The following is a 25,828-nucleotide window of genomic DNA, read 5'->3' as shown; positions in this document are numbered from 1 at the left end:
AGGCACTGAAGAGTAGACGACCAAGTCTTCCTCATTATCTCCCAGCGGAGGCCATCCTAATCCATAACGTTGGTTCCTTGAGACCTCTCGTCTCATTTCCTCTCAGGATCGAAGCTGACACCAGTCGCTCATGAAAAGTCGAGAGAAATAGCAGAGAGTCTCTGACTAACTGGCCAGCAGCAGGAAAGTGCGTGACTCATTGTAGAAAGACAACAGCTGCATAAAAATTAGATTATCATTAGACTGAGCGTCAGTCAAAGATCATTAAATTACTGTAAATAGGGTTCTGATGTGCTGAGTGAACACTTGTGAAATATTAAGTGTGCCTGGTCATCTTGCTGTCAGGGAAAAAAAAAAAACGGATGTCATTTGCACAGATTCGTCACAGCAATATTTCAAGGAACTTCTCAGCTGAACAGCTGGATATGAACTAAAATGTTTTGGATTTGGCTTTAAAATTACCCCCCAAAAAAGATATATATATTTTTTTTAATCGCTCAATAGATTGCCTTAGACTATGAAGGGGGAAAAAAAGATTTTCATTTTCTTTCCTAAATCAAACATTTCCCTTATACAATCAATCCTTCATAGGTTTTAAGGGTAAATATAATGTTTCCAGAAACAGTTGTACACCATGATGGAAAACTTGAATGTATTTCCAAAAAAAACACAAAGTAAATATGAGGCAACGTGAAGTTAATAAAATATGTTTAAGATCAACTACAAACCTATCAAGGCATGCTCATCCACTTAAACTCGTAAATGTAGGCACTCATTGGTAACTCTGAAGAGACAGAGATTCACAAGACAGCCATTCTTCCTGCAATCCACAATGGGAGAAGCAAGCCTCAACAAGCTATGCAGAAGACAAAGCAAACGTGGAACAGAGACTCTTACATCTTTCCCACTTTTTTTAAACCCAAGAACAATCTGGTATTTGTGGAAATAGGAAAAGCTCACTGCCACGTCCCTACCCAGGTCAAACAACTCAGCAAGCAACCTGCGTTAAAATTGCCCCAGCTCTGATCGGCATGCTGTGAGAACACCACACCCGGGTTGACCTGCTAAATTACGGGACACCATTGAACACAACGTATGGACATCAACACACCGTGCCAGTCACTTTAAACACTGTTTACATTCGATAAACATGGCGCATCGCTGGTAAGAGGGATTTGGACAGATACAAGAGCGACATAATAAAGAATACTCACTACGCTCAGGCTTCCTAACTAGTTGCTTCCCATTGTTTACTTTCCTGATTTTAGTCACACTGTCGACATAATCAATGCTCGCCCAGCGTGATGCCGTCATCAGACTCACAGTGGCGGGGGACAGCGGCCATGCAGCTTTCCAACAAGGGGTCAGACTCCGCTTTTCGATCAAATGTAAAAAGAGCCAAAAGCCGATTGTTTGCAGGTCAACCCAGTTTTGAAAAAGCAAGCTTTTCAGTTGGCAAATGGACCAGCAGTAAAAGAAAAATGCAAAAAAAACAAAGAAAAGTCAAACTGCAGATTCCAACAAACACATCATCCCCCATCCCTGGAACACTGCCAACTACCATTCCTCTTAAATTTAGCTTTTGTGCTTAAATCTTTGATTCATTCTCTAAGTTTAAATAAAACACAGCCAACCTTCCTTCCACTTGACCACTTGGTTCTACTTCCTATTGTTCTATTACTTAAAATAAAGTACACCGCTCTGAGGCAATAACATGGAATGTATCAACACTTTTATAAATAGTTGAATGAGAATAACAATAAGGAAGTTACACACTCCTGTTTAAGTAATAAAGAGTTTAAGTATTGCTTGCTGGTCTGCAGTGCTGTAAAATATAGTGTGCAATATTCAAGACCATTGTTCCCGACAAGTGCTACATCAGGTGGAGTTTCCATAGCAACAAGCATTGACTTTAAATTGAAGTGAACATAGAGAGAACCAGCAGTATATGCATCCAAATACAAACACACACACGCTCTAAAGTGTTAAGTGCTCGCAGACGCACACATGCAAGCAAATTCAGAAACAATCTGCTGAGCATAGGACCTAAAATGAGCTACATGGCGGCCTATTACACCGAGGTCAAATGAGATACGCACAGCGAAAGGAGAAACAAAGCAGACGGGGCTGGCGAGAACATCCCTGACAGAAAACAAGACGTCCCTCTTAAATGGTTCGGGATCAGTGGAGTGAGACCTGTGCTTCTCAGGACTGGATCCTGCATGTGAACGTCTGCAGCAGCTAACGTGACGGCTTTTAAAAATGTGGCAGTCCTATAAGGCAGGTGCACAATTGCTTCTAAGGGTGTGTTTAAGCATGACGTGTCTTTGTTTAAAGCAGCAGAGTGTTTGTTTTCATGGTCTGAGGCCGGCTGGCTCTGCAGCACTTGGCTTTGCTCTGTTTCACACCTGGTTGACTGTCTGACTATGAGCATTGAGGGACTGAATTCAAAACAGCCATAAATACATTCACCAGACCCGTGCTATTCAGCATATTGATATTGATGCAATAATCAGCTCTTCTGTTTAACTAAGAACCTGCAGGGAGAAAGGCAAACCCGCACTCCTCCAATCAATGGACAGAGTGGCCGTCTTTTATTTAATAACACTGGGAAACAGATCCTAATGGGAATACCATTGTTTCAAAATAATAAGCAAACTGGCAGCTTAATAAAACTCTTATACAGATCCAATACTGCTGGGGATACAAGTTGCAGCTTTATTAAGATATTTTTCAGAGATGATATCAGCTTGCAGCATGCTGCTGTTAATAATCGATTTTTCAAATTAAACTTAATATTCTAATGAAGAAAGTAATGTTTACTTTGAAAAAACTGATTTTATCTGCTTATTTAAGACTTTCTCTGTAAACTTTTTTTTTCTTTTTTTCATTTGCAGATCATTAGACTTTGCTGTACCTTGGCTGGCTCTCCTGGGCTAGGTTTTCTCCTCTCTGGTAAGCGTGATCTGCTATCTGAGTGGTGGATCTCTTGACGATCTGTTTCAGTTCGGGCTCCAGTCGCTCCATTATGGCTTTAGTGGTTTCGGGAAGCTTCTTTAGTTTGGCAAGAGCCTGCAGAAAATGACCAAGATGCACGTTTAAAATCCTCAGAGAAATAAACGCCAAATGTCAAACCCTTGAACCGTTTCACATTTCATCAACCTCATAAATTTCCCCATTGTGGGACAATAAAGGGATTATCTATTCTATTCTATTGTAAAGATCAATGCATTTCATTACGATATTATGGACAGATTGGCAATTTTAGGACAGTAAGTGAAAGAAAAATTACACACCATTTTCACTATAGATTTTCTTTTTTTTTTTTAAAAGGTATAGTGGAGGATTTTCGGGATTTTTTTTTTTTTAAAAGACCCACCTTCTCCACTTAAAAAAAAAAATGCACATGCATAAAACTGTACACGCTGCCTAGAGGGAATGCCTATTAAACATGGGTGAGAGCATGCAACAGCCCATTTTTCCTCGTGCACGCTCTGTTTAATAGTTGCTGTTTGCATCGCTCATACAAGCTTACTTTCCAAAAGATTTGCAATTTTTCCACTATTCCAGACTCACCACCGTTAAGTGAAAATGGGGACGAGCACGTTGGACGGCCATCATGATGATACGTAAAACATATCATCATGATGATTGACAATTAGGAAGACCACTTATTTTTATGATCCACTTGGAAAAAGAACATCCTCTACTATACCTTAAAGGCATACTTTGAACCTAAACAAAAAATAAATATGGCAGCATCATGCCCCATGGCGCTACTTTTCTAAAATAAAAGTTTTAGCAACGGTGGAGGACAGTATAACCAACCCAAAACTAGTCTTAGTTTGGATCCACACAAAAAAGTTCAAGATGAAGATGGATTAAAAATACCCTATTCAAAAAGAATAAAGGGAACATTGAATCAGTAATAATATGAACACTTGCATTGAGATGGAACAATAATTTTACCTCCAACTTTTCCAGATTTGGTCAAATCACAACCATGAACCTTAATGTATTCTATTGGGATACTTGGTGACAACACGAGGTGGAGAACTTATGATTTCCCCAACAGAATTATCCATCAAAACCTCTTCCAAAACCAACTTTGGCCTCTACCAGCTTTGCATTTAGAGATTGAGTTTACATCACTCATGCAAGCTTACTTTCCAAAAGAAGATTTGCAAATTTCCCACTATGTCAGACTCACCACCGGTAAGTAAAAATGGGGACGAGCACGTAAACATGTCACCAGAATGATTGACAATAGGAGGACCATTTATTGTGATAATCCACCGGGTAAAAGAACATCCTCCACTATACCTTTAGATCAACACATATACCTTGATGAGAATTCCCATGAACTCAGCGCTGTTTTCCTCTGGATCCACCTCAGAAAGATCTGCTTGACTCAGATCCCAAATATCCTGCTGCTGCTCACGCACTAAAAAAACAAAAAAAAGTAGATTTAAACCAATGAAACTACGTCTCTTTCATGCATGTATGTCAATATATATTTATATCTATTAAATGCTTTTAGTATTTTTACATCTTAATCTTTTAAGCCCACACACCTGCACCTGCCCCCCCATCCCCCACCCCCCAGTACTCTGAGCAGCTGAGTTAGCCACATTAGCAGCTAAATTGAGAATGGCAGTATCGAGTGATGCTCTAATTTCCATTAGATGGGGCCTCCCAATTCCCCATCAAAGCACGTTAGGGGAGTTAATGTTTATAGCAAGTTAATGGACTTTGGGTGTATTTCCTCTTTTCACCCATTCCGACTGCAGCCTGTGTAATAATTATGACAATTACTATCTACAAATGAGGTGCTTTAATGCTATTAGACAAAATGGAAAGGCAGGCCTCTGATGGAAGCCAGTTGCTATGTCGTGACCGCAGTTGTTAACATGGTGGTATATAGGCACTTAACGCCCGGTGGCGGCTAATTGTTAAGAGTTCAGTTTGTGTAACGAGAGGGGAAACTGTGGTCGAGCTTTTACTTTTCTGTCCACAGTGACGGGGAAAGTGATCAGATATTTATGAAGCATTAGAAGCAATTCAGATTTTTTTTCCCCCAGCTGTTTACTCATTTGAGGTCAAAGCAAGCAGGCTCAGAGGTGGATGCAATCATGTAAAGAAATAAAGAGCTGCTAAAATCTTTACACCAATATAAGTGAGTAGAAATAGTTAAAACCAAACAGAAACCTGTTTGGTATCTGCTGAGCTAAAACCAGCGAGTTGTTAAATTCGAATGCCAAGAGTGGGTGGTGGGAAAAAAATACCAGCCTTATAAAAAAATAAATATAAAAAAAAAATGTAACTCCCAGGGAATGCCAAGTTATTGCTGGATTAACTTTTTTCATTATCTTGGTGTTTGTGTTCCTCGGTGCTCTGCCTTGAAGAAATGTAGTGCTGACTCTACACCCCTACCACCGAGACCTCATACATTTCTGAACACAGTTAGGGATCCTTCTTTTCAGCTTCTACCAGTTTGAGCTCATAGACGCAGCTCTCCTGCTGTGAACGCAGAGACACTGGGTGACTAATGGTTCATGTAGGGGGGGGGCGGGTGATGATTATATTGTTAGAGAAGGGATATATTATGATCAGAGTTGAAGATGTTATGACATGTTCTAGAAGGGGAATGTGGGTGTTTCCTAGAGGGAAAATGTTGTGTTTCATTATATTTAGGTCGGCATTTGTCTTTAAGAGAACAAAAATTGTATCTTTTTAAAGTTGTTAATGTGTGCCTTAAGAGATTTTAATGTGAGCAGACTAAAATGAAAAAACATATGTTACACAGCTTTTCTATGTTAAATATTCTTATCTTCTCATTCCTTATATCAATCTGAGACGCTCTAATAGAATATCTACCACTGCCGGATCCAGGTGTGCTGAACTGTGAAGAATCCAGAAGCTTGCGTGGAGTCGACAGGCTGCTCACTTCCAAAACAGACATGGGAGATGTATCTTTGGTCAAGGACCTGAGAAAAGACACAATTACTGGATATTTTATTTTTCCAAACATAGTCTAGTCATCCAAAGACACTTTCATATGCTTTTAAGCTTTCATCCCTTGAAATTAGCTTCCACTTAGTGTATGTGTGTCAAAAATAGTCCTTTTTTTATCCGACTCATAATGAAAAGAACTAAAATGCTATAGGCTAAGGCTGTAAGGGAACAGACTGACCTTGTTTACCCACTCATTTCCCAAGCTTTTTTCTTATTTAACTTTTATTTGCTATAATTTCTACCTGAAACTTTCTTTCTGCTTTTTGTGCTCAGTTCATTAACCAGAACTCCTGCTTCTGTCCTCTAAATGAACGAGTCTACTAACAGAACAGTTGCTGCCATGAGGACTATAGCTGCTTCCTTTATAAAGTACTCCAGGTCAAAAGCTTTTATGTTTTCAGTCTGTCTTCTTTCTGTTCTCTCAGCCTCCAACGAGTCACAGCAGATGGTTCTTCATACAGAGACTGAAGGAGGAGTGCTTTCTTTTTGAAGTCACAACATGTCTCCTCAACATGAGAAAATGCTGCAACATCAGCAGCTAGATGTTACTCCATGAGCTCTTCAAACTGTTAACATTTAACTAACCGACATATCTACCATATTTTACCATAACTTGGGTTGATCTGAACAACATATCTGATCTGGTTATGGTTTGATTTAAATTTTATCTGAATATAAACTAAAGCTACCATCCAGTAAAGTGCATAAAGAAGACTTTAGCAGTTATGTGGCACTATCTAAAAAGAAAAAAAACACTTAATGGAATTTGTGGGATTCAAACCTGCACTTGTGTAAACAAAAACAACATCCAGTTGGAATAAAACGCCCCACATCTTTGCCTGGCGAGGATGGTGCTGCTTTCCAATGAGCCATTTATCAAGCTCGAGGTGGCAATCAAATCCAGGTCTGTTAAGTTAGGCGGCATAAACACCGTGTGCCTGTTAAGTGAGTGGGCTGCATGGAAGCTGGTGTGTTGTTAGAGGCAAACCAATACAGGAGGGCTAGAACCTGTCACTAGCTAACCCTGATTAATAAATCATTGTGCTTCACCAACCCACTGCCACTGTAATTATTGCACCCCCACAAATACACACATGGTAAAGTGCAAACAGCTCTTTAAATGAAAGCTTTCCATGGAACACTAAAGCAATAAATGTGAGTTCTTAGCCTGTGGGGGTGCATTATTGCTAATAGGTTAGACAGCAGAATAACCAAAGTTAGAAACTGGCCTTCAGGTCACAGTTTACCTCATTGCGGCTGGTAAACCTATTCTGTCATTTAGATAATCACTGTCAGAAAGCACAAGGAAGGTGGTTTTTTTCTGTCAATATAAAGGACCACAGCAGATAAAGTATGTCTGAAACTGTTAAACATTTTAGTTTTAGTAAGAAAATATCGTCTGCTGCTAAAAATAAACAAACCTAATGCTTGTCGTTTGATTCCTTTTAGGCTTCAAAGGACAAAAAAGATTCAATTATTCATGCTAATGTTCTTGGTTCGTTAAGAAAACAATTGGCAAGTTTTTNGCGGGTGATGATTATATTGTTAGAGAAGGGATATATTATGATCAGAGTTGAAGATGTTATGACATGTTCTAGAAGGGGAATGTGGGTGTTTCCTAGAGGGAAAATGTTGTGTTTCATTATATTTAGGTCGGCATTTGTCTTTAAGAGAACAAAAATTGTATCTTTTTAAAGTTGTTAATGTGTGCCTTAAGAGATTTTAATGTGAGCAGACTAAAATGAAAAAACATATGTTACACAGCTTTTCTATGTTAAATATTCTTATCTTCTCATTCCTTATATCAATCTGAGACGCTCTAATAGAATATCTACCACTGCCGGATCCAGGTGTGCTGAACTGTGAAGAATCCAGAAGCTTGCGTGGAGTCGACAGGCTGCTCACTTCCAAAACAGACATGGGAGATGTATCTTTGGTCAAGGACCTGAGAAAAGACACAATTACTGGATATTTTATTTTTCCAAACATAGTCTAGTCATCCAAAGACACTTTCATATGCTTTTAAGCTTTCATCCCTTGAAATTAGCTTCCACTTAGTGTATGTGTGTCAAAAATAGTCCTTTTTTTATCCGACTCATAATGAAAAGAACTAAAATGCTATAGGCTAAGGCTGTAAGGGAACAGACTGACCTTGTTTACCCACTCATTTCCCAAGCTTTTTTCTTATTTAACTTTTATTTGCTATAATTTCTACCTGAAACTTTCTTTCTGCTTTTTGTGCTCAGTTCATTAACCAGAACTCCTGCTTCTGTCCTCTAAATGAACGAGTCTACTAACAGAACAGTTGCTGCCATGAGGACTATAGCTGCTTCCTTTATAAAGTACTCCAGGTCAAAAGCTTTTATGTTTTCAGTCTGTCTTCTTTCTGTTCTCTCAGCCTCCAACGAGTCACAGCAGATGGTTCTTCATGCAGAGACTGAAGGAGGAGTGCTTTCTTTTTGAAGTCACAACATGTCTCCTCAACATGAGAAAATGCTGCAACATCAGCAGCTAGATGTTACTCCATGAGCTCTTCAAACTGTTAACATTTAACTAACCGACATATCTACCATATTTTACCATAACTTGGGTTGATCTGAACAACATATCTGATCTGGTTATGGTTTGATTTAAATTTTATCTGAATATAAACTAAAGCTACCATCCAGTAAAGTGCATAAAGAAGACTTTAGCAGTTATGTGGCACTATCTAAAAAGAAAAAAAAACACTTAATGGAATTTGTGGGATTCAAACCTGCACTTGTGTAAACAAAAACAACATCCAGTTGGAATAAAACGCCCCACATCTTTGCCTGGCGAGGATGGTGCTGCTTTCCAATGAGCCATTTATCAAGCTCGAGGTGGCAATCAAATCCAGGTCTGTTAAGTTAGGCGGCATAAACACCGTGTGCCTGTTAAGTGAGTGGGCTGCATGGAAGCTGGTGTGTTGTTAGAGGCAAACCAATACAGGAGGGCTAGAACCTGTCACTAGCTAACCCTGATTAATAAATCATTGTGCTTCACCAACCCACTGCCACTGTAATTATTGCACCCCCACAAATACACACATGGTAAAGTGCAAACAGCTCTTTAAATGAAAGCTTTCCATGGAACACTAAAGCAATAAATGTGAGTTCTTAGCCTGTGGGGGTGCATTATTGCTAATAGGTTAGACAGCAGAATAACCAAAGTTAGAAACTGGCCTTCAGGTCACAGTTTACCTCATTGCGGCTGGTAAACCTATTCTGTCATTTAGATAATCACTGTCAGAAAGCACAAGGAAGGTGGTTTTTTTCTGTCAATATAAAGGACCACAGCAGATAAAGTATGTCTGAAACTGTTAAACATTTTAGTTTTAGTAAGAAAATATCGTCTGCTGCTAAAAATAAGCAAACCTAATGCTTGTCGTTTGATTCCTTTTAGGCTTCAAAGGACAAAAAAGATTCAATTATTCATGCTAATGTTCTTGGTTCGTTAAGAAAACAATTGGCAAGTTTTTGTCAGTTGTCATGACATTTAAATAATGAATATATGCAGAGAGGATCGGTAAAAAAAAACTTTTTCTTTTCATAATATAAACTTTTTCTATGTTTAAGTGTAGTCTCTCAGGGGAGTAAGGCGTGTGTTTTTGAAGCCAACATCTACTTGTTTTATAGGAAGGAAAAGTCATAGAATAAGAAATATAAAAAAAATTAGCTGGTTTCAATGAAAAACATGTTTTCAAACTGGATACGTTAAGACATGCTGAAATGCTTAAATACGAAATACGTTAAGACATGCTTTACCCTGGAACTCGGGCAGCGTTTTTGTCCTTGTTCTTGTGTCCGAGGCGACTTGTGGACTTGATGTAGAGGTGCCGGTGCAGCTCATCAATGAGCACTAAGTGGATGTTAAGCTTCTTGTTTTTGAGCTCCAGGCGGAGATCTCCAAGCCCCTCAACCTGAAACAAGGGGCCTTCCAGGGACTCCACGGCTGTCACCTACAATCAACAAACCAATGAGGAGGTTTTCCTTTGCAGTCCTTCATTAAATGTTTGCACAAAAAAAGAAAATTAATTGATATAGCTTCAAAAAGACTTGATTTAATTTGTTAAAAATGCAAGGCTCTAATGAGTGTGATCAGTATGCAGCAGTTTACAAAACTACACATTGTATTCTTTTATGAAGCATTTTCCAACAATGATACAAAGGCTAGTGCATATTTATTAAGTAAAATTTTTTTCCATTATTGTTTGACAAATAAAGTTACCCTAAGTCCATCTAAGTGCACACAGTTACTATCAATTTATTTATTCATTGAAATAACAATTTCAGGGAGGTAGCCTGATAAAAAATGCAGTGACTGAACAAAAATGAAATCAGAATTGACTTAATTAACCCAAGACGTCTTCTAGGAGGGGAAGGACTCATTATACTCTGCTCCTTACGGCATACCAGCAGAGGGACCAGTGAGCCAGACGCCCTCTAGCGGGACAGGCCACTAATTACAACCAGGAGTCATTGGTCCGGACCAGTAACCTGGCAGTGGCCAGATTGATATTTAGAACTGAGTTGAGTTCTGAGTTATCAATGTAGGATTGCTGTGAAAAGGAGGGACATTTAGTAGAATACTTTTAGCGGATTGGGTGATGTGCCAGCTAGTACCCGCCTTCCATAATACGCTTTCAGAACAAACGTAGCATCGAGTCTTGAAACGTCGCGATTTGATGCTACGTTTGGCTCAAAGGACCTTGAACCTTGTGATTTTGTAAAAGCAAAATACTACTGTGCACTTTATTTTTGGTAAGAACCTTAAAACAGATCTCTAATCTGATCTTTTGTTGAAGTTTTGTTTTTTGAAATGTAAAAAATCAAAAGGCCAATGTTGTAGTCTTAAGTTTGTTTTATTCAATTAATATTTAATATTTAATTCATTTCTATGTCAAGGTTTTACCTCATGGGCAGTTAAAACAAGTTTATAATGGTTCAAGGGCATGTTTTTCAAGAAAAGATTGTAACATTGAAAATGAATTGCGATCTTGTAACAGAGTGTTGGTTATAGCAAAAAAACACTAAAATCGGTATCAACCAAATTCGGAATCGGCAGGTCAGACTTTTTAAAGATCGGTGATCGGAAATTGGCCGGAAAACTGCAATCGGTGCACCCCTAGTTTCAAGCAGGATTCATCTGCAGCTTCTTGAGTGTCAACTAGCGGAGTAGGCTGATAAATCAACCTTTTTCCAAATCCTGTCGGCAGAGAAGCACAGACATCTTTCCCATCTACAAATGCACAAAGTGCTTCTCTTTGCTCTTTTAAATGGGAAATTGTCGCTATTTTAGCTAAAATCAAGTCAATTGCGGTATGGACAGTCTAGCCTTCCAGCGTAGCCATGTTTGTAAGGCCCTTCTGACTGTCATCATTCCTACATGTCCCGCCCCAAAAAACCCTGCTGGCATGTCATTGGTCCGACTCACTGGTTGTTACTAGATGGATGTATTATCGGGAGTCTTTCAAAATGGATTTGTTGTGAGACTGAAGACTGAGATCTCACGAAAGTCCAGCTTACAGCGCAAGGTTACCGGACCAGACCATTTCTGCTACAACCCTACATTTTTTTTCCTGTATTTACACAGCAGCAGCAGTTATGCTCTCACTTTATTGAATCTTCCAGCAATAAATAAAATGTTGCCTTTTCTAATGATGTGTTAATGAGGATCCTAAATGAACAAAGAGACAGATGATTCAGCTGCATGCAGTATATCTGCATGGTCCGGACAGGCCAGGAGGGAACAGTTAGAGAGAGAGAGAGAGAGAGAGGGGAGTGAGGGGGGGAATATGGTGGGCATGGGGCATGGGTCAAGTGTGTGCTGATGCAAATGAGACTCAGACTAGCAAGTGGATGAGTTAATGTGCTTCATGATCAGCCTCCTTTAGCAAAATATAATAACTCCCTATGCCAGCAAGGCTTTGCATGTGATCTCTGTACACACTTACAGTACACACATCTTAGATGTGTCTCAGTCTAATTATATGAGTGTGATTGTGTGCCTGTAAATCACAGAAGAGGTGTGTGTGTCTATGTGTGTGTGGATGGGATGAGGAAGGAAGACTGCTTAACATCATTAGGGAACAGGCCTGTCAGCATAATGAGGAATATGAACCCTCTAGTGAATTTGCAAAGAGAAGCAAAGGTTTATCGCTGGCTTCTCCACTCCAAATGGGGTTTCACCTGCGCACACCTGGATTTTAGTGATACAACAGGAACAAGGGCATAAAAAGGAAAGGCAAGGTTGGCTTTTATAAACCAAACCCATGGGATGCAGTACTGCCATTTCTGAATACAAAGAGTGCTCAGTTGGAATTTTAATTGAGGAGATGAGCCTGGTAAAAATGCATGCACACCATGTTGGTGAGAGTAAACCGCAGAGAAGGGAATGTTTGTTCCTGGCAATTAAACTTCTGCTACAGGACAGGAACAAGGGTGTAAACATGCAGGAATTACACAGATTTATACACATTCTGCAACAATCTGTGTTCACATAAACCAGTTTAAAAATGAAATACGAAATAACTGTGGTTATTAATAATCCCATGGTCAGTTTTTAGGTATTTAAAGCATTAAAACTGTTTGATGGTTTCAACCAAGCTCTAACAGTGATTGATTATTCTTAATGCAAGTCATAGAATTTAAATACCATCAATCCTGAAATCGTCTATCATTCATAAGGGACTTTTGTGCAGGAAGGTTGAGAGGATGAAAAAGACGACGCGACAGTGACATTTTCTTTCCATTCCAACTGAAACACAACATAAGCCCTCATTACTGTCCTCTTATGAGATACTGATTCATTCTGGTCTGAACCTGGAGACCCTGATACACGAAGCATAAAAGCTGTGATTAAAAACCAGTTCATTCAACCAAATGATGACCGCTGACATTTAGTGGAGGAGTTTTTGCTTTTCTATACCGGCTCAGCATTTCTTTGGGTGTGTTTACCATTAAGTTATCCACAAAAAGGTAGAGCTGGCACATTAAAAAAACACCAAAAAAAAAAAAAAAAAAAAAAAAGATACTATTACTGATTTCAAAAGATTTCCTAACTAAGAGCAAAAAAAGAAAACTTTTAATCAATTTGACTGAATGATCTGGTGAACTGTAAAGTGCCTTGAGATGACATGTGTTGTGAATTGGCGCTATGGAAATAAACTGAATTGAATTGAAAAGGAGATTGCTTACAATATGACAACATAGGGCCAACCATCTAGTAAATATATAACTCTGATGCCACTTCCTTGTTAATTTGGGGAAACCATGGACAAAAATTCTACTATCCAAGTAGAGACTTTTGATTAAATAGGGAAATTATTTATTTCATATAATAAAATTGTTCAGCTTTAGTTTTCCACTGTAGGCTTCCATATTCCCAACAATTTGATGCTGATTCTACTAATGAAGAACTGATAAAGTTTTGTTCTATTTCAAAGTGAATATTTTTTTTAACAAACTTGGATCTGATGCATACGAAACTAATATTTTCACATTGCAAATAAGGATCAAATGTATTCAGCAGCAGCCTTGTACAGTTTCTACTTATTTTGTATAATATTGTCTTTACTGATAAACTTGGTTCCTGCCTTTTTTTCTGCTATAATTCTCAACTTCAGTCTGGCTTCACCATATTTAACTTTTTTCTGAAAAAAAAAATTCGGAAAATTGGCTTAGTGTTTTGGATTTTTTTTCTTTAATTATGTAGTTATGGATAACTTTTTAAAATCAATTAAAATCCAGTGACAGGCTGATTAAGAATATACTGTGTTAGAATTTAGATTAAACTTTATTGTGGGCCTCGGTTCTCAACATATAATTGGGCTGGACTTAAATTAACTGGATTGATTTAACCTGAATTCAAACAGATTCTATATACCTAGATATGAACTTAACTTAAATTTACAGGATATCTGCTGTGAGTTGGATCTATGCTTATAAATACAGCATGCATGAAATTTAAACTGGCCAAAAAGAAGGGTGAATGTGTCTTGACATGCTCTTATAAATGCTTTCATCTATTTTAAAGGTGATTTACAACATCATCATAAATGCATTAAGGAAATACATGTTAAGTGCAGCAAACGTTAAAAAAATATTTTTTTCTATAGGAAAGACTACAAACATCCACCTACTTTAGCTTCAGTCCCACTTGGCTTTAACTCACATACCAAATAAAAACGCCATCAGAGGAGGAAACAGCAGCGCTGCCCCTAACAGCATGTGTAAATATAAAAACCAACAAAGTGCCGTTTATAAAGCTCTCTCTATATGCCAGTAAAAATGGCTGCATCCTCATAAAGTGAAGCAGATTTAAAGTTTGCACGACAAAGGTAATGCACCCAGCTGACTTTGAACTTTTTACAACCTTTTAAAAAACGCACTGTACTGACGGAGCACGGGGTTGAATGGACTTCCATTTTCATCCACCCCCACAAAGAGGATTTTTCACGGCCTTGTGGTTGTGCCACCGTTTCTCTTTTCTCCCCCTCCTCCTCAAATAACCCCCCATCCTAACTAATTATTAGCAGGTTCTGGAGGAGAAAGGTGTGTGGGAGTGACATTGGACTGGAAAGTGGTAAAGAGGAAAGTGACGGACAGATCACAGAGCCTGGTTGTTTTAGTCGTCATCAGCAGCCTTCACCCACCCTACAGAGGATACTGCAATGTTCAACAGTGCACAGAAACGCGCACCACTGCAGTGGCCTCACAGCACTTAGATGATGCGCGTCGCACCCACTGGACCATTCAAGGCTCGAAATGGTTTCTTTAAAGCAGTAAAAGGAGCAAGGAGATCAATCTTTAGTAGCAGCAGTTGGTAAACGTATGTGTTTATGTGTAGATTGTATGATTCGTGTGTTAAAAGGTGAAGGTAAAATAGATCTAAAACGTTCCACTTTCTCAACGTTTTTACTCACCAACATATCAGTGGCATGAAGGTAGTGCTTGCTTGCCATATAGGTCTCCAGGCGTTGAGGAACCTGTTTGATGCTTTCAATTTCGTCCAGCAGCTGGAGGACATGCTTGTGTTCGATACCTTCTATCCAAAGCTTCCTCAGCTCGTCCCTCTTACAGTGGAGAAGCATTTTGCAAGACAGCAGGTTCTCCTTTACCTGGAGGAGCAAGGAAGGAAAAGCACTAGGTGACAATGTTATAAACTTTAAACTGATTTTTAGAGTTCATATCAACCTGGAGGTGATTATAAGTAACATTTCCTCACTACTTCTTTAAAGTTGCTATAGAATCAGAGAATTAAGCAACTAAAAATGTCTAAATCTTAGTAAGGGATTTATTTTTATCTCCTCTGATTGAGGCAGGTGTTTATTTGAACATCTGGACATTAAAAGCACCAAAAACTCACACCTGCATGCTCAGGTTTCATCTAAACAAAAGGACAAGGATTACAAATAAAATATTAACAACGTTGAAATGTTATCTGAGATATGAAAAATATGTACCTTAAAATACGTTAGATAAAAACATGTCTTTTACGGTTACTGTAAGAACAAAAATAAGGAAACTCTTATTGACACAGTAGAACACCTAAAGGCTTTCTGCTCAACAGACCTTTTTTAATCACATTTTTTCATAGGAAAACTTCAGATACCTCTTAATCATTATAAATTAGTGAAAAGTTTGAGCATAGTCAATCATTTAATTCATTAAGAATCATTTAAATCATGTAAAATGAATCTCTCTTCAGACTGCTGATAGGTGCAGGAGTTGAAGTGGGATTTCCCAGCTCTGTTTCAGGGTATCTGGATTTGCCTGGTAAACCAGGATGGACATTAGTGCCAGGTGTTAACAGGAAGTCTCTTTTTCATACCTGTTTAATCTTATTGCGGGAGCTGGTGATTCGCTCTGTGATGCTCTGATAGGTCCCGATGGCAGTAGTGAGTTCTGCATAATGCTGAACAATCAGTGTATCTAGATCCCTATCGCAGGTTTCAAAGGCTTCCTCCAGGCGACCCTTTTCTGTCTCCCTGTCCTGCACGTCATCGCTGTTGGACAAAGTCCTGAAGGAGACAGAAAATGCACTTGGGCTTATTCACAGGCATTAAAACCATTTACTTCATTGTACAAATAATGATATGATAAAATATAAAAAACATTCTCTGTGTCGCTGTTGAACACCAAAGAAATACATTACCTTGCAAAAGTAGTTGCACCTTTTAGTTTTTTTATATATTTAATAATAATAATAATAATAATAATTAAACTTTATTGAACCAACCAAATGGCTTCCAAGGTTAGTGAATTAGTGAAAGTACACATTAACAGCATTGGGACTTGCTTAACAGCCAATACCGCACTGTGACGTCGCAAACCAGTAGGTGGCAGTAGTGTTATTTTAAAAACATGGATGTCTCTGGTAAAACACAATGAAATGAAAATTACTCTTAATTAAAAACACTTATCATTTATTAAACAGTACATAATATTTTCTTAAATAAAGTGCTTTGAGAAGTTTGTATTCTGAATATGACCAGACTTTTAACAAAGTCAGCTTAAATCCTCAACTCTGAATTGATCTCACTTGAAGTTGGAAATTGTGACCTTTTAATTTCACAAAGGCTGCTATGAGTTATTTTATTCAACTTTTTAGTAGGTTCACGCAGAGTTGAACACGTGCGTAACAACTATAAAAAGCCATTATCAATTAATGCTTAAGGGCTTAATGCTTAAGTGAAGTACACACAGAGATCCTCTAGTCCAGGGGTCGGCAACCCAAACTGCTCAAAGAGCCATATTGGACCAAAAAAACAAAAAATAAATCTGTCTAGAGCTGCAAAAATGTAAAAGTCTCATACATGCCTCGTATGGAAACACGGGCTCCAAGTGTATTATCCCACTATAGAAAATGACTATGTGGGCTTAAATATATAATAATAATTCATTATTAAATCTTTATCCTTGAGCAAATGTCACATAGCAGAATGAGGTGAGGGACAAGCAGTGAACGCTCTCACCGCGCTGCTTCACCGCGCGGTTTAAGTGTTGATGCATTGATGAAATTATAGAAACAGAATCAAGGAATCTCTCTATGGTGGACGTGTCTCTGGTCGGAGGAGTTGATTGAGTCATGAGGAACCAAGCAGGAACTGACATCATCAGAGCAGAGCTCTCTATCCCCCATCCCAGCGTTCCTTGGTGTGATTTATATTTTTAGGATTTGGGGAAAAAATGGAAGAAAGTTCCCATCCCTGCATCAGAGCTCAACCTGTTCGATCTGTGGACGGTTTTCCATCCTTGCAACAAAACTAGCAGCAGTAGTGGAGTTTGGAGATGCAATCCACTTCTTAAATCTATATTTGCTCTCCTCTAATTTATCCAGAGGTTCTGCAATCACCATTTTTCTCTCCCTCCCAGCTTGGTTGTTGGCTGCATATTTAGCTAGCCTTCCCTGGAAATGCCTTTCCAAATTTTTATTTTTTGCCAACCTCTCATTACTAAGCAAAAATGCAGGCAATCGTTCCGCATTGATAATGAACGAAAATTATTCGGTCCATCCTTTGAATCCTCTTTTCTCATCAGCTATCTTCCTTTTGCTTTATTATAATTATAGAGGGAGTATTACAGATTATATGGACACTGCAATGTAAGTAGAACAGGACAGGAAAAACAGGAAAAAGGAGAAAAAAAGAAAGAAAGAGGAGATAAAAGGGAGATAACGATAAAACATCTTCAGTCTGCTTAATCGCCTGCAAAGAGATGATTTTTTTATTAAGATATTGATAAAAAATATTTCAATTTTGTAGATTTGCAAAGCGGTTAGATACATAAAAGAGAAGACTAGAGGATTGAAATGCAAAACAGGGTGTTAAGGACTGCATTGAATCGGGGAGCCCTTAGTACAAGTACCTGCCACACTTTTCAGATTTAACTGAAATAATTAAAACTTAGGAAACTGACTATTTTAAAGCTAATTGAAAACTGACGCAGAGCTAAAACTAAACAGAGTGAGAGTGGCTTTTAAAAAGCTAAAAAATGATTTCAAAACAATTTGTTTTAGTTTTACTGTTTTGTTTTGCTTTATTTTTCCAGTTTCTCGGGTTGTGATGAAAATAATACATCAGCTACTTAAAATAACTTGTTGTGGCTGATGTTTAAGTGTCGTTTTCAAATGAACAGAAGTAAGATTCTTAATAAATCTAAAGTATTTCTGTTCCTGAAACATTGAGCGCTTATTTCTGTTAATAATAAAGGAAGGATGTAGCTAGCTACCTCCCTGTAGCCGCTCAGAGCTAGCTGTCATCTCGTCAATGTGCAAATATAAGCAGACTGAATGGTTTCTCGTGTCCTAACTGCAATGTTAGCTTTGAAGATATAATAATGAAAATAACTTTACCTTATGACGGAGATAAGAAGCCCAGAGGGGTCTTTGTTTTTGCTAACAGCACCCCTGTATTTGCCTGTTTCTGCTGCCATTTTTTCCAGCTGCAGCACTAAAACAGGAAGAAGAGAGCGTAAGGTTGCACAGAGGTATTCTGGGAGTTGTAGTTGTGACGTGTAGGCTAGAGTGAGGCATTTGACTCTAAGGATCAGCTGACACAGTTTACTCTTTATGTGAAAAATAAGACAATTTGGATTTAAGTTATCCATCCAAGCCTGGTTTTCTTACTATTTTCTTTTATTTTGTTGGAGTTAGGCTAGAAAAAAATGAGAAATTTGAGAGTAATCTCAAAGATATTGCCATGTTAAGATAATTTTTTTAAAGTGTTTCGTAAAAGTCAATCATAGACAGGTGTCAGATAGTACAGGATAACATTGGAACCAAACGACCCGCTCGTCAGGTTCAATTTGCATGTTTCCAAGCAATACAAGGCCTTGTCTATATAAAGCCTCAAACTAATGCAAATCCAGACATTTTGAATTGAGAAAGGTTCCTGGAGGGGAAGCGAAACGTCTTCAAACCTTGGAATCCAAGTCCAGTGGATTGGTTTTTTTTTACTTTTACGTACCGTAATGACTATGACCTGCATGGCTGAGAATCTTCACCAGCATATTTTTTAAAGTCAGTTATTTGTGTCATAAATCTACATCTCTCCTCAAACTTAAATGGCTACTTTAGGGAATTCATTTTTTTTTTTAGGGAGTTCACCCTCTGTGCTCCTCTATTCTTCAGCGATATTACACTTATAAATTAATCTGATTCTCTAAGGCAGGGTTCTTCAATGTTTTCCAGGCCAAGGACCCCCAAACTGATGGTGAGATGGAGCAGGGACCCCCTAATTAAATATATATATTGTATGAAATTGTGGTATATCAAACTGTTTCTATAGTCACTCTATCACAGATGAAGTAATGTAACCAAAGTAATTTTACCCTGGGATTATTAAAGTATTTCTAATTCTAAATCCTGGTTGATAGGACAGGTGTTGTGAATGAAACGGAGCCCAGATTGAAAGAGCTCATGTGTGTCGCTGAATGTGTGCATTGATGACTGAAAGACATCTTCTACCGCCATTTATCTGTTTACTACAGTGTGTTGAATTCAGGTTAATGTGTATTTAAAGACATTTCAATTAGTGGAAAAAATTACAGGGGAGAATATAAAAAAAAAAAATAAATGTTATAAACCAAAACTTTCATGACCCCCATGCAGTACCTCTGTGGACCCCCTAGGTGTCCAAGACCTCCTGTTGAAGACCCCTGCTCCAAAGCATTGGTGAGATTATTTTGACAGGTAGGTTTGACAGCATTGTGTAGATTATTAGTCCACTGACATTTCTTTGGTGCTGTTTTTGCTTGGGGATTTAGATGAGGCTACTATTTATAGTTGTAAAAGGGTTAAAATAAAAGATTGATACATTTTTGTTGTTAAGATTATAATTTAAGTTTACAAACTCTAATATTAAAAGCATAGAATATAGAAATGCAATTTAAAATGCATATTTTTGGGCTTCCTGCATGCTTTAATTCTATATGTGTTTTTTTGTTTGCTTGTACGTACCGTACGTAAGAACGGAGGGGAAAACAGATATGCTGGAAGCAACACAGTTTTTGACCAAGTTTTTATTATGAGAATGTGGATGTTCTCTTATTTTTTTTTTATTATTATTAAACATCACAAGTTGAAGAATATTATCTGGTCCTGCTCAAGCATCTAGATATTTACCGTAGTCACAAATGTATGTCTAAAGAAACGTAAGGCTTTCAGCATTAGAAACATAAGACCTACAATGCAGCAAACCTAAATGACGTCTTTCTTATCTGGTTTGTCCATTTAAGCAAAAACAAAACAACAAAAACACACAGGCATTACAAAAGATACACATCTACAGTTTGTTGCAATCAACCATTATTAAGTGCTATTATAAACATAATCTATATCCACAAAAAAAAGAGTAAAATTCCTTTATTGATAACATTTTCTCTTTGGTCCTGCTCTGACTGACAAGGTAGAGCAAACGAGAAAGGAGACAGGCAGCGAAGGTCAGTGAGTTAATAGCCAACACCATTTAGAACATATAGTGCTGGTTTTTTCCCGGCTCCTATACCCTGTATCTTTCACCATATCGGCTGTACCGATGAGAATGGAAGAGAGCATTGATTGTGGAGCAGAGGAGGTCGATCTCCCGCAGCCTGAGCCCTGATTGATGTGCCGGTAGAATGATGAGATAACATTGTGGGTGATCTTTGTTTCTCAACCACCTCCCCCAAAAAGCAATTGCTGTGTCATATGGGAGCTATTGTTTGTCTTTTAAAAAACTGCCTCCTATCACCAAGTCCAAGTTAAGTTTCAAAGCTCCTAGATAAACCATTTTCCGTCAGTCAAAGAAATCCACTGGGCTACTTTTTCCAAGGTCAGATACTGTAAAAAACTTCCTCCTCTGAAAATTGCATGCGTTGAATGAAAAACAAGGTCAAAAACATGCCAAGGAGCAGCAACGCCATGTTCATTTTAGTTGTTTTTTTGCGTTTGGAAATTCTAAAGGTGATCTTTGCCATCGAAATCTTCTTTGAAGATCTTTAAATTTGTAAAACTGTTTGTATCCAGTGAGAAATAAACATAACTGTTCTCAAACCCTTATTAGCAAAATACCATTCAAGTCACTAATCCAATCAATGACCTTGCTATCCGAGCAGCAGTGGGTGAGCTGTCGTTAGGGAATACAGCATTAAAACCAATTTATTCTTCCATTGCTCTAAAACCAATATTTTCCCAAGTTTTTTTAGAAAGATGAAGATTAAAAAAAAAAGAAACCCATGATGAATAGCTTCACATTATGATTTTTTCAGGGTTTACTATACAATGTATAAGATTGATTACATCCCTGACTGTACAATACACATCTATATTGGAAATTTAAAGAGGTGTCCACCTATTTATATTGTTTAACATGATCTTGCACATACTGATGGCAAAAAACTCAACAAAAATAGAAGAACAGATATAAAATAGCTTTATTAAACATGCACTGGGTTATGTGTATAATATATCAGGTTTATTCCTATAAGCTTTCATGTTTCCCCTCCACCAGGCACAACAAAACGCCACCTGCAACGCTTTACTCTGTAAGACTGCATCAGATTCTGCAGTTGTGGTTTTATAATCTTTAAAAGTAAAGTAGTCAAATTACTAATTTAAATTTTTTTAAGATGTCTAAAAGTAAGTTATTGATTTGTCAAATTCTAAAGCTGTCTAAACCCTCTTTTTTATGTGAGCTGTATCATTTCCATATGTGTACTTAGATTTTGCAAACTTTGATCAAATAGCTTAATTATTTGTACTTATTGTCACGATTTGGTTATGGATTGTTGACCCAAAAGCAGAGACAGGAAAGCAGAGGGTGAATTTCTTGGTGATTTAATGAAGGTTTACTGAAAACAGAGGCAGGTAATCCAAAATCCAAAAAGAAAAAACAAAGTCCAAACTAACAGGATACCAGAAGTCCAAAAATCCAAAAATCAATACAAGAAAACAAGTCAAAACGAACCAGAAACCATGGAGACATCAGGGGGATAACTATCACAAGGTGGAAGGCTCAGAGAGACAGAGTTGGAGGAAGTTTGACGAGGAACCAGCACTGAAGAACTGCACAGAGAGTATGTATGGGAGACTGAAACAAAGAGAGAGCTAACGAGCAGATTAGGAGCAGGTGTGAGTAGAGCAGAAACAAGAAAGGGGCAAGGGAAAAAACAAGAACGCAAGAGGGCAGCAGAGGGCAACAAATAAAAACCTGAGAACTGAAAATAACCAAAAAAACACAACAAAATAAGGATTAAACTACTAAGACCACAAAACATGGATTAAAGCAAAACTGAACACTCAAAAGAAAACATAACAGAACCAAGACTAAGACAGAAACTGAGAAAACAAAACAAAGAACACAATAAAATAAGAATTAAACCCTAAAAAAAACTAGAAAACAAGGAGCAAAGAAAACATCTAAAAGAAAAAATAACAGAACCAGAACTCTAACACTTATAAATGACTACCCTGTTGTTTAAAATTTAAATTTTTATTTTCTTGTAAATTTCTGCCTATTGTTATCGGTTTTTGTGTTTTAAAATTTGATAAAAATCTTTTGCATTTAGTTCCTTTTTTCAAATTTTTTTTTTATATTCATTACACTTTGACAAGTACAAAGCAACGAAATTAACCCTCTGCATTTAACCCATCCCCTTGGGGAGCAGTGGGCTGCCATTGTGCGGCACCCGGGGAGCTTTGTGGGGTTAAGGGGTCTTTGCTACAAGGGCTCAGAGTGGCAGTCTGTGGGAGTGGGGCTTGAACTCAGAACCTCTGGGATCCGAGCGCAATGCCCTAACCACTAGGCTGCAAATTCCCAAAGTTATACGTTTATTTGACATTTTTAGTTGATTACTCTAAATATTTGACCACAGATGATCATCTACAGCAGTGTTATCTGCTTCTGTAGCCATTTTTCTGCATTGTTTATATCTCAGTGATTCAGCACAGATGAATAAAATAGATACTTTCCTGGCTGCTAAAGTTTGATCACTTGTTGAGGAGGTCATTCAACCATTAGAATAGCTGTGAACAATCTTAGCAGGTTTGGGACTTTGTCCAGGAATATTTTCAGGGTTTTGATAAAAAGATATTTAAAAAAACACACCTTTGCTAAAAAAAAAACAAAAAACCCCGAAATCTAAGTTCACACTATCATTAAACTAATTTAAGTTAAGTTTTTGCAGCTGAAAAATTGTTAAAGCTTTCTTTAAAAAAAGTTACAAAACAATATCACATGTTTGAACAATTAGCTATTGTCAGAAATAAGTTATTTAATGGAGGAATGAAGGAGAAGAATATATTTAAACATTATGAGACCAAGATCCCTAACAGCAAGGATTTTAAGAGTTTGACTATGTAAGTCACATCAGTTGTATTCTCTCCCAGCACTACTCGGTTTCCTTCATGGAACATTCTTTTGTGTTTTTTTTTTAAGACTGAAGGTCATTAGTTAGGACTTAATTTCATCATATTGGTTATGCTTGAGACCATCATTCAAGAAACATTGCAGACACAGAAGAGTTTATTGATACAAAAGAATGAATGACAGGCTCCTCAGGGTTCAAAGCTGACTTTCAGCACAGGTCATGAAAGGATGAGAACTAAGAGGAACCAAGGAACACAGGAACTGATGGAGCAACACATTCTTGAATTTGCTTCTTAGAAGCTGTTTCTCTTTAGGCTCCTCCTGATTAGGCTTGGCATGATCCATCTATGAAGAAACATGTGTCTCCTTCCCTTCTTTCTTTAACTTTCTGTCAAGGCTCAGAAGAATGGGACCCAGTTTTGGATTAGGAAAAACAGACCTGCAGTGAACAGCGAGGGCATCGAAGGCAGGAAGCTCTGCAGGATGGAAACATGGGTTAGTGACCACGTTGATCTGGCGGAGGATGATTATGAACGTGTGAGTCACTAACCTGGTCTTAGAGTTCAGTTTATGCCCAGAGGATGAGGTTGGTTCCGGATGGTCGTCTGCTGACAAGACGTGGTGGACACTACCCAGAGGGTCCCAGATGTTGAAGTCCTGGAGGCCAGAACAAGCAGGAGATCAGATCCGAGCAGACAAAGGAAGACAGGATAATCCATAGGATGAAGCCAAAGCCAGTGTCGAGGACGTGCCACGAGATCCAAAGAGGTACAGGCTCAGAGGTCCAAAGGCAGATTGGGTCAGGATCAGGCAATCAGAACACACTAGATTGGCGAGAGGACTCTCACCAATGGCTCGAAACATCTGGCACTAATGACTGGTAGAACTGCTTTTGTTTCTTTGCATAATTCACATTTCATGTGGAATTATTTAGTATGAACGATCAAATATCCCTGGTTATGGAAATTTTTAATTTTTTATAATAGTAATAATGATAACTTTGAACTTTATTAGTCTCACACTGGAGAAATTCGCCTCTGTATTTAACCCATCCCGTTGGGAAGCAGTGTGCTGCCATTCTGTGGCGCCCAGGGAGCAGTGTGGGGTTAAGGATTTTGCTCAGGGACTCAGAGTTAAAGCTGTGGGGATCAAACTGGGTCCTTGCAACCTTCTCATAGCACAAGCGCACTGCTCTAACCACTATTCCATCACTCCCCATTTTATGATAATATTTAAAAGCTATGCAACAGTGAAATTTACAGTAAAATGTATACTGATAAATCCTGTTGAAGCTCATGTTGACCTTTTAAAAATGTTTGTTCTATGGACCTGAACCTGTCTGAGTTCATTACAAACTTGATTGGAAGACATGCTCAGAATATTTAGTCTGAATTATAATACAAATTAAAAACTGCTCATTAAACAACTCTTCTGGGTATTTTTAATGCCGTACTTTATTTTGGAAACACTTGTTATAAAACTTTAGGTCATTTTCTTCTAAGTGTTGGCAAATTTGTAATGAAACTTTACAGCTTATAGTAATGGGCATGCATGGCTGCTGTAAAACAATAATTCCTCTTGCTTATTATATAAAACTGAAAGTGATTCCATTATAGCAATAAGAAAAAGTAAGTGATGACAGATTTTATGACAAAAGGCGACATTTAAAAATCAGTTTCAGCTACAATAAAAGCAACGTTTTCCCTGAACATTCTCTGATAAATTCATTTAATTTAAAGGAACAGACACATAAAATATATTATTAGAAAAAGCAAGGCCACAATTCCATCAAAGAAACCTATTAGACTATTGAAATAAACACACTAAAATGGGGGATACTATGAATAATGATGCATAAATAACAAAACAATTATAAACTGAACAAGGTATTGCATTTGATATTTTCTTTTTATTATGAAGATGGAACGGATGGTTTATTCCCTCACATATTTTTCATAACTGTTTTTAGTCATAGTTTCTATTTGTGGATGAAATTTTTGGCAAGAATCAAGATCAAAGAATGCATTAAAGCTACAAAAAGCATGGTGGTGTTACAGGGATGGAGCCTTTAACCCATATGTACCTGAAGCCTCAAACTCTAAAAACAGCTGTTCTGAGTTGAAATCCCAATTCAGGAATGTTTCAAAATCTTTCAGCTTTCTCTAACCGGTTTCTAATCTCTCTACTGTCTAGTAAAGGTCATTAGTGGCACAAAACTTTGAAAAAAAAAAAAAAAAACATTTTCATACAAAAAAAATCTATTATAAGATTTAGTAATCCTGTCTTTCCAAATTTTATAAAAATAAATGGTCAGAATGTATAAAATCTTGGAGTAGTAAAATACTCTTAAAATAAGATAATTAGATTATATGCGCTTGAAATAAGCAATGCAATTCTTATTTTAAGTATAAATTGTCTTGTTCCATAGGAAAATGTCTCTTTTAC

At 37.7% G+C, this 25,828-nt stretch overlaps 1 protein-coding gene across 1 annotated transcript in view; it reads right to left on the bottom strand.

Annotated features, from left to right (window-relative positions):
- exoc4 (exocyst complex component 4) overlaps positions 1 to 18,541 on the bottom strand; it is a 53,209-nt gene extending 34,668 nt beyond the window's left edge. The window contains exons 1-7 of the mRNA XM_015398604.1: positions 18,391 to 18,541; positions 15,868 to 16,057; positions 14,960 to 15,154; positions 9,801 to 9,994; positions 7,851 to 7,960; positions 4,344 to 4,444; positions 2,918 to 3,072 (exon numbers count right to left, since the gene is read on the bottom strand). Coding sequence (XP_015254090.1) covers positions 2,918 to 3,072; positions 4,344 to 4,444; positions 7,851 to 7,960; positions 9,801 to 9,994; positions 14,960 to 15,154; positions 15,868 to 16,057; positions 18,391 to 18,470 — 1,025 coding nt within the window. The 5' untranslated portion in view covers positions 18,471 to 18,541. The remainder of the gene's footprint in view (positions 1 to 2,917; positions 3,073 to 4,343; positions 4,445 to 7,850; positions 7,961 to 9,800; positions 9,995 to 14,959; positions 15,155 to 15,867; positions 16,058 to 18,390) is intronic.
- Between the last annotated feature and the right edge of the window lie 7,287 nt (positions 18,542 to 25,828).

Source organism: Cyprinodon variegatus, unplaced genomic scaffold (assembly GCF_000732505.1).
Source record: "Cyprinodon variegatus isolate N-32 unplaced genomic scaffold, C_variegatus-1.0 Scaffold944, whole genome shotgun sequence".
NCBI classification, from domain to species: Eukaryota; Metazoa; Chordata; class Actinopteri; order Cyprinodontiformes; family Cyprinodontidae; genus Cyprinodon; species Cyprinodon variegatus.
The sequence above is the reverse complement of the archived record's forward strand: the minus strand, read 5'-3'. Positions and strand labels throughout refer to the sequence as shown.